Consider the following 12,135-nt stretch of genomic DNA (forward strand, 5'->3'; position numbering starts at 1 on the left):
AACTGCGTCGAAATATCGGGTCCTCAATAAAAATCAAAAAAGTAAATAAATAATAATAAATAAATATTAAAGGACATTCTTACACAGATTGAATGAGACCCACGGTAAGCTCAAGAAGGCTTGTGTTGTGGGTACTCAGACAACGATATATATAATATGTAAATACTTATATACATAGAAAACATCCATGACTCAGGAACAAATATCTGTGCTTATCACACAAATAAATGCCCTTACCGGGATTCGAACCCGGGACCGCGGCGCAGCAGGCAGGGTTACTACCGACTGCGCCAGACCGGTCGTCAAAATCAAAAAAGTAATCACGGTTTATATCCCGGTCAATATAAGTCTTATAAAACTAACCGTGAATCATTTAAAACACTTGATGTCTCTCGAACATTGCACCATAAATCGCCTGAAATAGAAGACTCTAAGGCCAGTAGTATGTAACCATAGAATCGTGGACCTAACACTAAGAAACTTAAAATGTACTACATATGTGAACTTTTTTGCTAACCTAACAACAATTTGATGAAATGAATCTGTCTTGTTGATGCCTGACCAGAAATATATGGCTACGCGCCATGTTGCGGAATTTCATTAGAACTATTTTCTCCATACTACCACAGTATAATAAAGAGTACTATCGTACAGTATGGCCACTCCCGCTCCCCGCTGAAAGTACCCCCCACCCTCTCGGTTACCTCACAGTTACCACCTGTCAAAAATGCGAACTATCGACCTGTCACATTTCACTCATACAAGCTTATTAGTACGCGTTGACCTACACCACAGTATAATAAAGAGTACTATCGTACAGTATGGCCACTCCCGCTCCCCGCTGAAAGTACCCCCCACCCTCTCGGTTACCTCACAGTTACCACCTGTCAAAAATGCAAACTATCGACCTGTCACATTTCACTCATACAAGCTTAGTACGCGTTGACCTACACCACAGTATAATAAAGAGTACTATCGTACAGTATGGCCACTCCCGCTCCCCGCTGAAAGTACCCCCACCCTCTCGGTTACCTCACAGTTACCACCTGTCAAAAATGCGAACTATCGACCTGTCACATTTCACTCATACAAGCTTAGTACGCGTTGACCTACACCACAGTATAATAAAGAGTACTATCGTACAGTATGGCCACTCCCGCTCCCCGCTGAAAGTACCCCCCACCCTCTCGGTTACCTCACAGTTACCACCTGTCAAAAATGCGAACTATCGACCTGTCACATTTCACTCATACAAGCTTAGTACGCGTTGACCTACACCACAGTATAATAAAGAGTACTATCGTACAGTATGGCCACTCCCGCTCCCCGCTGAAAGTACCCCCCACCCTCTCGGTTACCTCACAGTTACCACCTGTCAAAAATGCGAACTATCGACCTGTCACATTTCACTCATACAAGCTTAGTACGCGTTGACCTACACCACAGTATAATAAAGAGTACTATCGTACAGTATGGCCACTCCCGCTCCCCGCTGAAAGTTCCTCCCACCCCCTCTCGGTTACCTCACAGTTACCGCCTGTCAAAAACACGAACAGTCGACCTGTCATATGTCACTCATACAAGCATGGTACGCGTTCACCTACACGAGCTTAGACTGTGTGCTAGGAACACGCCTCTTTCATATACATATTTGATCGCCAGTGTCCGAGGTGTGATATTACTTAAACTGAACTGTCACCCCAGTCACCCCATACATAAGAATTACAGTGCCCTCCTGACAATAGTCATAACTATTTCTGGTCAAGCTTTACCGTTATACCTAGTCATAGTAAGTTTGTTCTAGGTATGATAATGGTTTATTTGGTATGATAAGGAATTATTTGTAGCTTTTATCAGTAATAAACAGATCACATTATAACCTTATAACATGTTCGTCGTCGGTTATCTACCTTTAAACCTAAATAGTTATTTGATTAAGCTAAGCTTCTTTTTTGCATCAATGTTATTAAGTCTCTGATGTTACGACACCACGTTTATAATTCCTGCTTTATGGCAATTTATTCTGAAATTTAAGTATTTTGACACAATCCCGTTAATGTGGTCTACGAAACCAAAGTACCTAATCCATCTTCTTTGTTTAAAAGAGGGCGTCTTACAATAAAAGACGGTTTTATGCTATGATTACTAGACTATACCGTCAACATATTAAAAAAAATGTCAGTTAAAATATAAGAAGCTAGAGAGGGCTCAGAAATGTTGTTACCTAAAGTTTCGTTTCTTCGGAGATAAGGGGGGGGGGGGGGGGGTATTTTTTGTTTGCCTCCTCTGCGTAGTTTTATTTCACTTTTCGTATTTCGTGGTATGTACCTAAATGCTTACATATTCGAAGTTCGATAGTCGATCCACATGAATAGGTACGGTACATACAGGAATTCAATTAAAGAAACACTTTCTATGTTTACCATGTCTACTGTTGTCATTGTTTATTTTCATATTTCTAAACTGTAGCTAAGAGTTTTACCTAGTATCTCTTGCTTACCAGATGCCCGTGGGTATATAACCTATTTATGTACTTACAGTAGAACCCGGATAAAACGATCACGTTTAATACGATTTCCCGCATATTACGCCCGTCCCTACAATTTGAGACTTGTTTTCAGACATTTTTTCACGGTTAATACGACTCGCGTCCCCGCTTAATACACCATCTAAAACCACCCACCCCCACCCACCCACCTTGCTTTACAACTTTATTTATGCGGGTGACAAAAATCGGAACTAATTGTACTGTACTAATTACGCGATTTTGGCGACACCGCCACCCGTAAAGATGAATTTCTAATTTGTCGTCCTAACTCAGCGGTTCGTACCTACCTACATACACTTCGCTCATTATCACTGCTGCGGTGTTGAGCGTCGGTGTTGAGACTGTTGAGTTTCTGAATTCTTTGTCCCATCTTTGGTTCAGTGATGTCAAAAATAAGAAGAAAAGCATTATCGCTTCAAGAAAAAGTAACCATATTAAAAGTTTACGATGAAACACATTTTTTTCACGTTTAATACGATTTCCCGTATAATACGCTTTTTTGGCTGGGTCCCCTCAGAATCGTATTAAGCGGGTTCTACTGTATTTTAACTTCTTGTGGAAAAAGGCGTAACTTCCACTGGATCGTCCAACAAATTTTTATCGTTTAGATAGCGATATTATGTTTTTTGTTATATTAGGGAGAATTGACTCCACAGTCAAACTGTATAAATAGATTTGTGGAGCTATATGTTTAAAAACTGTAATTGTACCCCACATGTATATTCAATAAATAAATTTAAATAAAATGCTGTTTTTGAAATAGGAACGGTAGACATTGGGAATCTAACAGCAAGGACGTATAATACGGGACAGACAAAGCCCATACAAAAAAGCGTACCTCTGAAATGTATGGGCTTTGTCAATCCCGTATTAAAACGTTCTTGCTTATAAATAGACATGACATGACGATGATGCTGACATCATGGACCGACTTTTTTAATTACTTATATGTTGTTTGTTGTATGTGCAGTACCTGCTTCAAAAATAATTGTATAATAAGGAATTGGTGGTTGAGTTAATGCGACACATTTAATATTACGAATTATCTCTCTTATCTGTTCCTTTTCTCTTCAACCATTTCCGTGAGAGTTCCCCTTCTATATAAATTACCCCGTCATGTACAGTAGGTAGATTTACAATGTTCAATTTAATTATCTTTATTGTGTCAGTTTACCTACTTAGCTTGAATCAATACAATTAAGCACAATCACACATTTGTTAATTAATTGTAGGTCCCTGCTTGCCTATCCGTTGCTGTTAAGTTCGGTGCAAAGCACTAAAAATATATTTTCTAAAGAAACCTACTTTATAACTATCTTTACGTGTATATAAATAGTGATTATCTTCTTAATTATTATTCGCCTACTATTATTAGACTATTACGGAAATATTCACTTTTAATATCAATGATTGGTAAATAAATAAACCATATTAAAAACGTACCTATTTGTTTTTCATTTTAGCATTTCTCCCGAACCCGAAACCATAATGGGGTAGGTACTAGGTACTGGCGTACTAGCTAAAATTATTTCTGCATTTTATGAGTAATCTTTTACATGTGTTATTTCTCACCTCCCGCGAAATTCGGCATACTTTTTAACCGCCGCACCCAAATCTCAAGGAAGGTGGTTCTCAATTCGTCTGTATTTTTTTTATGTTTGTTCCACGATATCTCCGTCGTTACTGGACCGATATTGAAAAAAATGTTTAATATGCACACAGATTGGTCCCAGTTCTGATGATGGGATCCTGGAGAAATCGAGGGAACTCCTCAAATCTAAAAGGCATACATATGGTGATTTTTGTGTTTTTATAAGAACAGCATGCATTTACGTACGGAACATCAGTGACATTTGGTGCAGCGGAACTGCTGATGATGGTCAGGACGGAACTCCTCAAATCTGAACGGCACACTTATAATGACTTTGGTATTTTTATAAGAACAGCTTGTGTTTACTTTCAGAACAGTGACATTAGATGCAGTGGAACTTCTGATGATGGTCAAAACGGAACTCTTCAAATCTGAACGGCACACTTATAGTGACTTTGGTATTTTTTAGGAACATTTTGTTAGGAGATTTGTTCTCTTTGTAATGCTTACATATTGAGTTTTCAAATTTTGTCAAGCTCGATTTCTTATAACCAGATATCGAATTCATGAAGAATTGAGGAAACTCTTCAAACCATAACGGTGTACGTAATTACGTATATTCATCATTTGTGTTTCCATCAAATAATCAAAGATTTACATGAAAAGCAGTTTTAGAAAATACCTACACATTTCTACATAAATATAAAAATACTGGGGGACACCTTACAAAGATCAACCTAGCCCCAAACTAAGCAAAGCTTGTACTATGGGAGCTAAGCGACGATATACATACTTATATAGATAAATACATACTTATATACATAAAAAACATCCATGACTCAGGAACTAAAATATCTGTGTTCATCACACAAATAAATGCCCTTACCGGGATTCGAACCCGGGACCGCGGCTTAGCAGGCAGGGTCACTACCAACCACGCCAGAACGGTCGCCAACACAATCCAACATTCGGAAGTACCTTTCACCAGAACCCCAAAAGCGGTGGGTTTTTTTTCTTAAAAATTATTTGTAAGCAAGTGCAACATTAAGGCGTCTCCAGTCTATTTCATTCGAGCTTTTTATGGTTAATTTTTAATTTCGTTCCGGGTTTAGGATATTGAAACTTAAAACAACTTTTGAAGATAATCAAAACAATAAATTTGTACCTACATTTTTTCCAATAAGAATTACGAATAACGCCAATTTGATTGTTATTTCTCGTAGTTAAAACTGTAATTTGTATCACATTACTATTTTAAATATCTTTCAAAGTTGTTATAATATCCTAAAACCACAACGAAATCAAAAATCAACCACATAAAATACGGTTAAAAAAAAGAAAAAAACTTGTCTGTTCGAAGCAGCAGCGGCAATATTATGATACAAGTGTGCTAGGCTGGCCAAATACACACGAGGCGATATCGCGCGAAAGAAGTGAGCGCGCATAAGAGAGCCAATCTATGACGATTACAGATATGACAGCATATTTTGTGAATATTTTCATGATTTTATAACTGCGATTATTTCGATGTACCTATTGGAAAAGAAAAGCCATAAGTCACTAAAATGTATTAAATACTTTAATAAATAATAATAATCAACCAGGTAATTTTTCTAGCTACTTATTTATACATATATTTCAATACTTTAAGTGAATAATGTGATGATAATTTGATAAATGTATCCGCCAATAAAATTCTCTGTCTCTCTCTGAATCTCTCTGCAATGCTTAATTTACAGTCATGCAATTTACTTTCGCCGAAATTTTTCTCATTAGTCCTGTTGAATCTACAGTATCTATGCAGTTACATACCTGAAATCTACGACGATCAGTCTGCCGAAAATCGAATGTAATAATTTACTAATTATTTAGGTCAAATTCTAGCGGACTAATGAGTGAAATGAAAGAAACGCTTTTAAAAAAGAGGAAAGGTGGTTCTCTAATGATAATAATAGGGGATGGAGAATATCAGATCTAAAAGGGTTTAAGCGGGGCATTGCCTCAGGAACTCGGAGTCGAAGTAGAGGACTGTGACGGTGATGTCGTCGCGGAACATGCGGCTCACGTCGGGCGCCAGGCTCAGCAGGTGCGCCAGCCGCGAGTGATCCACGCCGTACTCCGTGCCCCCGATGGCGTGCCGTATCAAGTGCGTCGCGGCATTCCGATCTTTAGGCTTGCTCTTCAAACTTTGCTTTCTGTGAACCAGCAGCTCGTTTATATCTCCTAATTGTATATTCTTGCGCGGCAACTTAAGCGGATTGAAAAATACTTTTCCTTTCATGTGTTCGCCGACTAGCTTCACCGCCTGCAAGGGAGTCATCATATCCCACAAACCATCTGATGCTATAATCAAGAATTTGTCTTTAGGTGTCAGTCTGTGATAATATATATCGGGCTTGGCCGTTAAGTAAGGAGGAGTATGGTAGTAGGCGGGTATTGCCCTCTCTCCGTATAAAGGGACCGCTAGTGCGGTGAGCGTTTCGACTGACCATTTGTACCTGCAGTCTCCCATGCTACGAAGGGGAGCCAGCTCGCCTAAAAGTCTATCTCTCCTGATTACGGTTTTTTTCTCGTCCTCTGGATGTTCGCTCCAAATCCTTTTTAATTCATCAAAATTTTCAGAATTGTGTTCCTTTGTAATTTTTTTAGCTACCCACTCATCATCCTCGGTCTTGGTCCCTATTACTGCGTTGCAATCTCCAACATTAGCTACGTGCAAATGAGGGCCATTTACATGAGATACGCATGTAACAGCTCCTGATAAAGCTACCGACAATGTCTTTGGATTTATTTTTCCAGTTTTTTCAAATGGCTCTATTGCTTCTCTTGAGATATCACTATCTAATTTCATAATTGCCTTTTCTAACGCCGTGCCGACGTCTACATTAGTTTTAGGTGTTTTAGCTAATTCTGTTAAGTAATCCCTAAAATTATTTTCATAAGTCAACTTGAGGTCTTGTACAATTTCAACCTGCAAAAAAATGTGATACTTATTAATCTTATTATAATATGTGGATGTTTGAAATATACACATACTTAAGTAATACATAAGAAACATACTCTATCATTGTAAGTTTCCAGTAAACTGTCCTGAGGTTGTTCATTTATTACTTTATTTAATAGGTCGTCAGAGAGAAGTGCTGCCGCTATGTAGTTAAACAGCCGCTTGGAAATAACTTGAGCGCAAGCGGGTCCGCCATGACCATCAAATACTCCCATCAGTAAGCCTAAAATTACAATTACAATAAAAAGGTTACCCCTTGAATGTTTTACGTCAAAAATAAATACGTCACGTAGGCTAAGGTTTACGGACGCCAACGAGCTTATTTCTATATATCTTACTTGATAGATGAACCCACCAGTAGGCCTAGCACATGATGGCCGCGGGAGTATGTCGCCGCGAGATAGACTACCCGTCTTATCTTATACTTTTAAACGAGCAATTCTTGTATATTTATTTATTTATTTATTTATTTATTTATTTATATATACCGACGATCTCGGAAACCGCTCTAACGATTTCGCTGAAATTTGTTATGTGGGGGTTTTCGGGGGTAAAAAATCGATCTAGCGTAGCCTTAGATCCCGGAAAACGCGAATTTTCGAGTTTTCATGAGTTTTTCTTTCGCGTTAGTAAACGTAAAATATGGTCGTTAATTTCGCCGCGCGCGCATCGATTCCACTTAGCTCAGTCGTACGAGGTCGGTCTAATGTACGCAGATAGATCGTAGGTGTCAGGGTTTCGAATCCCGGCCAGAAATTAAGTTTTTGTTTTTTGTCTTTTTTTTTTTGTTTTTGTATTTATAAGAGTTTTTTTTTTATCTAAAGACGTGATATATTAAAATAGAACCGAGCGAAGCTCGGTCGCCCAGATATTGTCATTAATACAGTTAGAACAAGACGTGGCATCTATCTCGCGGCGACATACTCCCGCGGCCATCATGTGCTAGGCCTACAGGGCGGGTAAAAGTTGGACCGTGGAAATAACGAGGAAACTTGGTATTTTTAAAAATTTTAACAGGATATAAATGCAAGTTGATACAAATATCGCATTGATAAATATTCCATAGTCGGGTCCACACAGAGGGAGGCACGTCGCGAGGCGATGTGCTCGCGCGGCAAACGCATGCCATATAGAAGCGCCTCGGCCGAGGCGGGTTGCTCGGCCGTGCAAAACGCACGAGCCGCCTAAGCCGAGGCACGTCTACATAGAATGTTGCATACTTACCCGGCATCATCTTGCATTGTGCCTCACTCCTTGTATCTTCAATTGGAGTATTTGAAGCCAATTGATTGGAATCATAAGATTTGATTGATCCTGTTGTAAATTCCTTGCTGAATTCATTTTTTCGTAATATCACAGTCACCTGAAAGAAAAGGATAGAAATATAAACATACTCATTAGGAAATCTTATAGCATCTAGCACTAGCACCATTATATACTTATACTTATTCATGATCTATATTTTTTTTTTGTAAGTTTGCTATGACACGCAAAACAGTTTTTCAAAGTATACTATGTATATTTAAAAAAAAAAACAATAGTATTTGTCCAATTAATTTGTTTCATTGCAATTTTTGTCTGAAATCTTTATAACTCCTGATCTAGACACTCAGTAGGGTGTCAAGTCAAATTCAAGTAAAAGAACTGGCGAGCAGCACCGTGTGTAATATTACACACTGTGTGTAATGATTTCGGCATTGGTCTCATAATAAAAGTATTTTAAGTTGTTATAAATATATTTCAGGACTGACCATTGAACTTGGCACCCATTTAGATATCACTTCTTTTTTCATTGAAGTGAACAACTAAGGCATATATCATATTATTGAATTTGGCTCTCATTTCACATTTATATTTTTGATGGGATACCCATTAACTTGGTATCCATACATATAAACTGTGTCAATTAAAGTGTAGTTAATGCTTATGTGGCGACGTGTATAGACATTGCTCGCTTGATAGAGACATGTGACTGAAAAAAATTATAAAAGTCTCCAGTCACATGCTTTTTTTTGTCAAGAGTAAAGCTTTGTCTTAATGGATCATGCAAAGCTTCTCATTAAATTAGATGCTTAAGGAATTAAAGACACAAGAACTAGTATGGGTGTAACGGTTTTCAGGGACTCTTAAAATTTTTCATAATATATGAAGATGACCTCATAATATACTCAAAGAATATTTTATCTATAACTACTAATCAGCAACTCTTACTATCACAGCTTTGGCACCATACCATACACCTGGCATGTCATTCAGTATTCAAAAATAGAGCCATGTTAAAGACCAACAATAGATAGAGAACAGCAAAGATATTTTGCAAATAATTATATTCCAGGTACAATTGAATTAAACAAATATTTTAATCAATTTATATGTAGAAATTTAATCTAGACTACACATTATATACAATTAATTATAGCTGACTTAAGTGACAGAGATTAGACAGTAAAACTTGGATGGAAAACTCTGGCGAAACAATGGAATAAAAAAAAAGTTCTAATTCTTATCAGACGTCTATAAGATGCTTTGTACCAATCAGAGCCAACTCAAAACAACAAGCAATACTGCAATGAATGATGTGCTATTTGGTTCATCACTCATTTTTGGCAGTAAGCCTAGTGTGAATTTCGCAGAACCAGACAGGAGACTGTACTTGTCTACTAAAACATATAGTTCATTTAATAAATATAATTGTACTAGCTTTTGCCCGCGGCTTCGCTCGCGTTAAATTCGAAAATTGCAGAATGGTCCATACAAACTTCCACCCCCCATTCTAGGGAAGTGGGGGGTTAGAAAGAGACAAAAAATAGCCTATGTCACACTCCATCCCTTCAACTATCTCCACTTAAAAAATCACGTCAATACGTCGCTCCGTTTTGTCGTGAAAGACGGACAAACAAACAGACACACACACTTTCCCATTTATAATATTTAAATTTTTAATAATTAGTATGGATGTTTAACTGCACAAACTAATACTTCATAAATATATCAAAAGGTAATAAACCATTCGTAGGTACCTTTTTATAATTACAGATAAAGGCCTGCAGTGCTTACCTCCTGAGGTGAAGGTAAAACTGTCATACCATCCTTCTGAACATTTCCTTCTCCTGGTGTCGTGTGCAAGTTTCTAGTGATTGTAGGGCTTGGTAAATTACAAAGGAGACCACGGCATTCAATTTTTTTACTGCTACCACAAACACTAATAATTTCCTGCCTCAACAACCTATCTAATCGTAGACAAGTTCTAAGGATTATATTTATATGCAAAGTATTCATATTCTATATTTATTTTGGGGTTAACCGGGCATGTTATGCAACCACTTATTTGATGTTTATAAAGACAGCTGACCACAACAGGCAAATTTATTTATAAAGAGTTTTTCAACCAATAAACACCTCCAAATTTTTATTACAGTACATAATATAAAAAAATGAATACTACGTTTTATGAAATAAATAATCGACTTATTTCCGATTTTCTGACAATTCTGACGTACAAGAGCTGGTGTTACCAGTGTAAATTATTTTGGCTGCATCAGCTGCATGACCATTAGGCTCCCCACAGACAGTCTTAAAAATTCATAATCTTAAAAAAAACTTGTATGCAATCTGACAGTTCAAACTGACACTGACAAGACACTGACAGATCTGAACTGTCAGATTGCATACAAGTTTTTTTTAAGATTATGAATTTTTAAGACTGTCTTTGGGGAGCCTTAGACCAGCCTAAAGTACCGTACACACGAGTGAGAGCGACAAAAGAGTAACTCTTTCTCGCTCGCACTTACTAGGTATAAGCATATCGAATCCACACTCGCGTTCGCGGCGTCGTGGTCACGCCAAGATACGCGCGCGAGGCGCTTAAAAACTGGCGTTAACTATAATAAGCATAGATCTCCAAATCGAACCGTAAAAAATCGCCTTTTGCACATTTACTATGAACGGTGAATTCGTTTCGGGGCGTCGCCAATAGACGCAGTTTTATAGAAAATAAAAGAAGGCGAATTATCGACATTTCATTCGGAGAGCCTAGTGGACGCTAGCCTTCAAGAGTAGGAGGCAAAAACCCTATAAATTGTTCCCGTCTGAACTGACCTTTATACAAATAATTATGATGTGTTGCCAGTTTGAAAAAGTATACGTTGATGAAGCAGGTCTTCTGCTAAGGACCTCTTTTACGGCCCAGCCACGACATTGGTCTAAGCGCGGCAGCGGCGAGCGGCAGGCATACGTGCGAATGAAAAGTCCCATCGCTGTGTCTCGCTTCAATGTATGGCCGCCGCTCGCCGCTGTCGCGCTTAGACCAATGTCGTGGCTGAGCCGTTCACGTCACTGATCCGCGAGATATAGTGTTCGCTTGGTGTGCGCCCACGGGTTGCTCGGCGACTATTTAGGCTCCCCACAGAGCGTCTTAAAAATTCATAATCTTAAAAAAAACTTGTATGCAATCTGACAGTTCAAACTGACACTGACAAGACACTGACAGATCTGAACTGTCAGATTGCATACAAGTTTTTTTTAAGATTATGAATTTTTAAGACTGTCTGTGGGGAGCCTAAGGCTCCACACAGACAGTCTTAAAAATTCAGATCTGTCAGTGTCTTGTCAGTGTCAGTTTGAACTGTCAGATTGCATACGTTTTTTTTAAGATTATGAATTTTTAAGACTGTCTGTGGGGAGCCTTAGTCTGGGCAACTTTGTTGCCGGTCTATGGGCTAGTAAAGTTGCGCACTTTCTAAATGGGTGACAAACAGGCAGGGGGACTGTCTCTTGGATGTGTTTCTATGAAAATCTCCGTGGGCGCATACCCTAAAAAGATTAAAGCTAGGAACATACTACGCGGACGTCCGTCATAAATCGACCGCGACCGCGACCGATCAGTGTGCACGGAACAAAACATCCAGCGAGCCAGATTTCGATCGGACGTCCACGCGCTCAAGGCCACGTCCACGTCCGTCGACCGATAGTTTGCACGGTTATATGTATTTC

General features: G+C 38.5%; 1 protein-coding gene across 1 annotated transcript; it reads right to left on the bottom strand.

The window, feature by feature from the left end:
- Nucleotides 1–5,696: 5,696 nt before the first annotated feature.
- On the bottom strand, nt 5,697–10,621 carry LOC125241028 (pyruvate dehydrogenase [acetyl-transferring]-phosphatase 1, mitochondrial). Its single transcript, XM_048149303.1, has 4 exons — nt 10,201–10,621; nt 8,368–8,506; nt 7,200–7,366; nt 5,697–7,110 (listed from the first exon to the last, which is right to left on the bottom strand). Exons 1-4 carry the CDS (start codon nt 10,420–10,422, stop codon nt 6,124–6,126), a joined length of 1,515 nt encoding a protein of 504 aa, XP_048005260.1. The 5' UTR covers nt 10,423–10,621; the 3' UTR covers nt 5,697–6,123.
- Nucleotides 10,622–12,135: the final 1,514 nt, after the last annotated feature.

Source organism: Leguminivora glycinivorella, chromosome Z, assembly GCF_023078275.1.
Source record: "Leguminivora glycinivorella isolate SPB_JAAS2020 chromosome Z, LegGlyc_1.1, whole genome shotgun sequence".
NCBI lineage: Eukaryota > Metazoa > Arthropoda > Insecta > Lepidoptera > Tortricidae > Leguminivora > Leguminivora glycinivorella.

Coding starts and splice junctions, on each gene's coding strand:
- LOC125241028 (XM_048149303.1), bottom strand. CDS start 10,422: ATGAATACTTTGCATATAAATATAATCCTTAGAACTTGTCTACGATTA. Junction 7,367..8,367: donor ACAATGCAAGATGATGCCGG/GTAAGTATGCAA, acceptor TTGTAATTTTAG/GCTTACTGATGGGAGTATTT. Junction 7,111..7,199: donor TGGAAACTTACAATGATAGA/GTATGTTTCTTA, acceptor ATTTTTTTGCAG/GTTGAAATTGTACAAGACCT.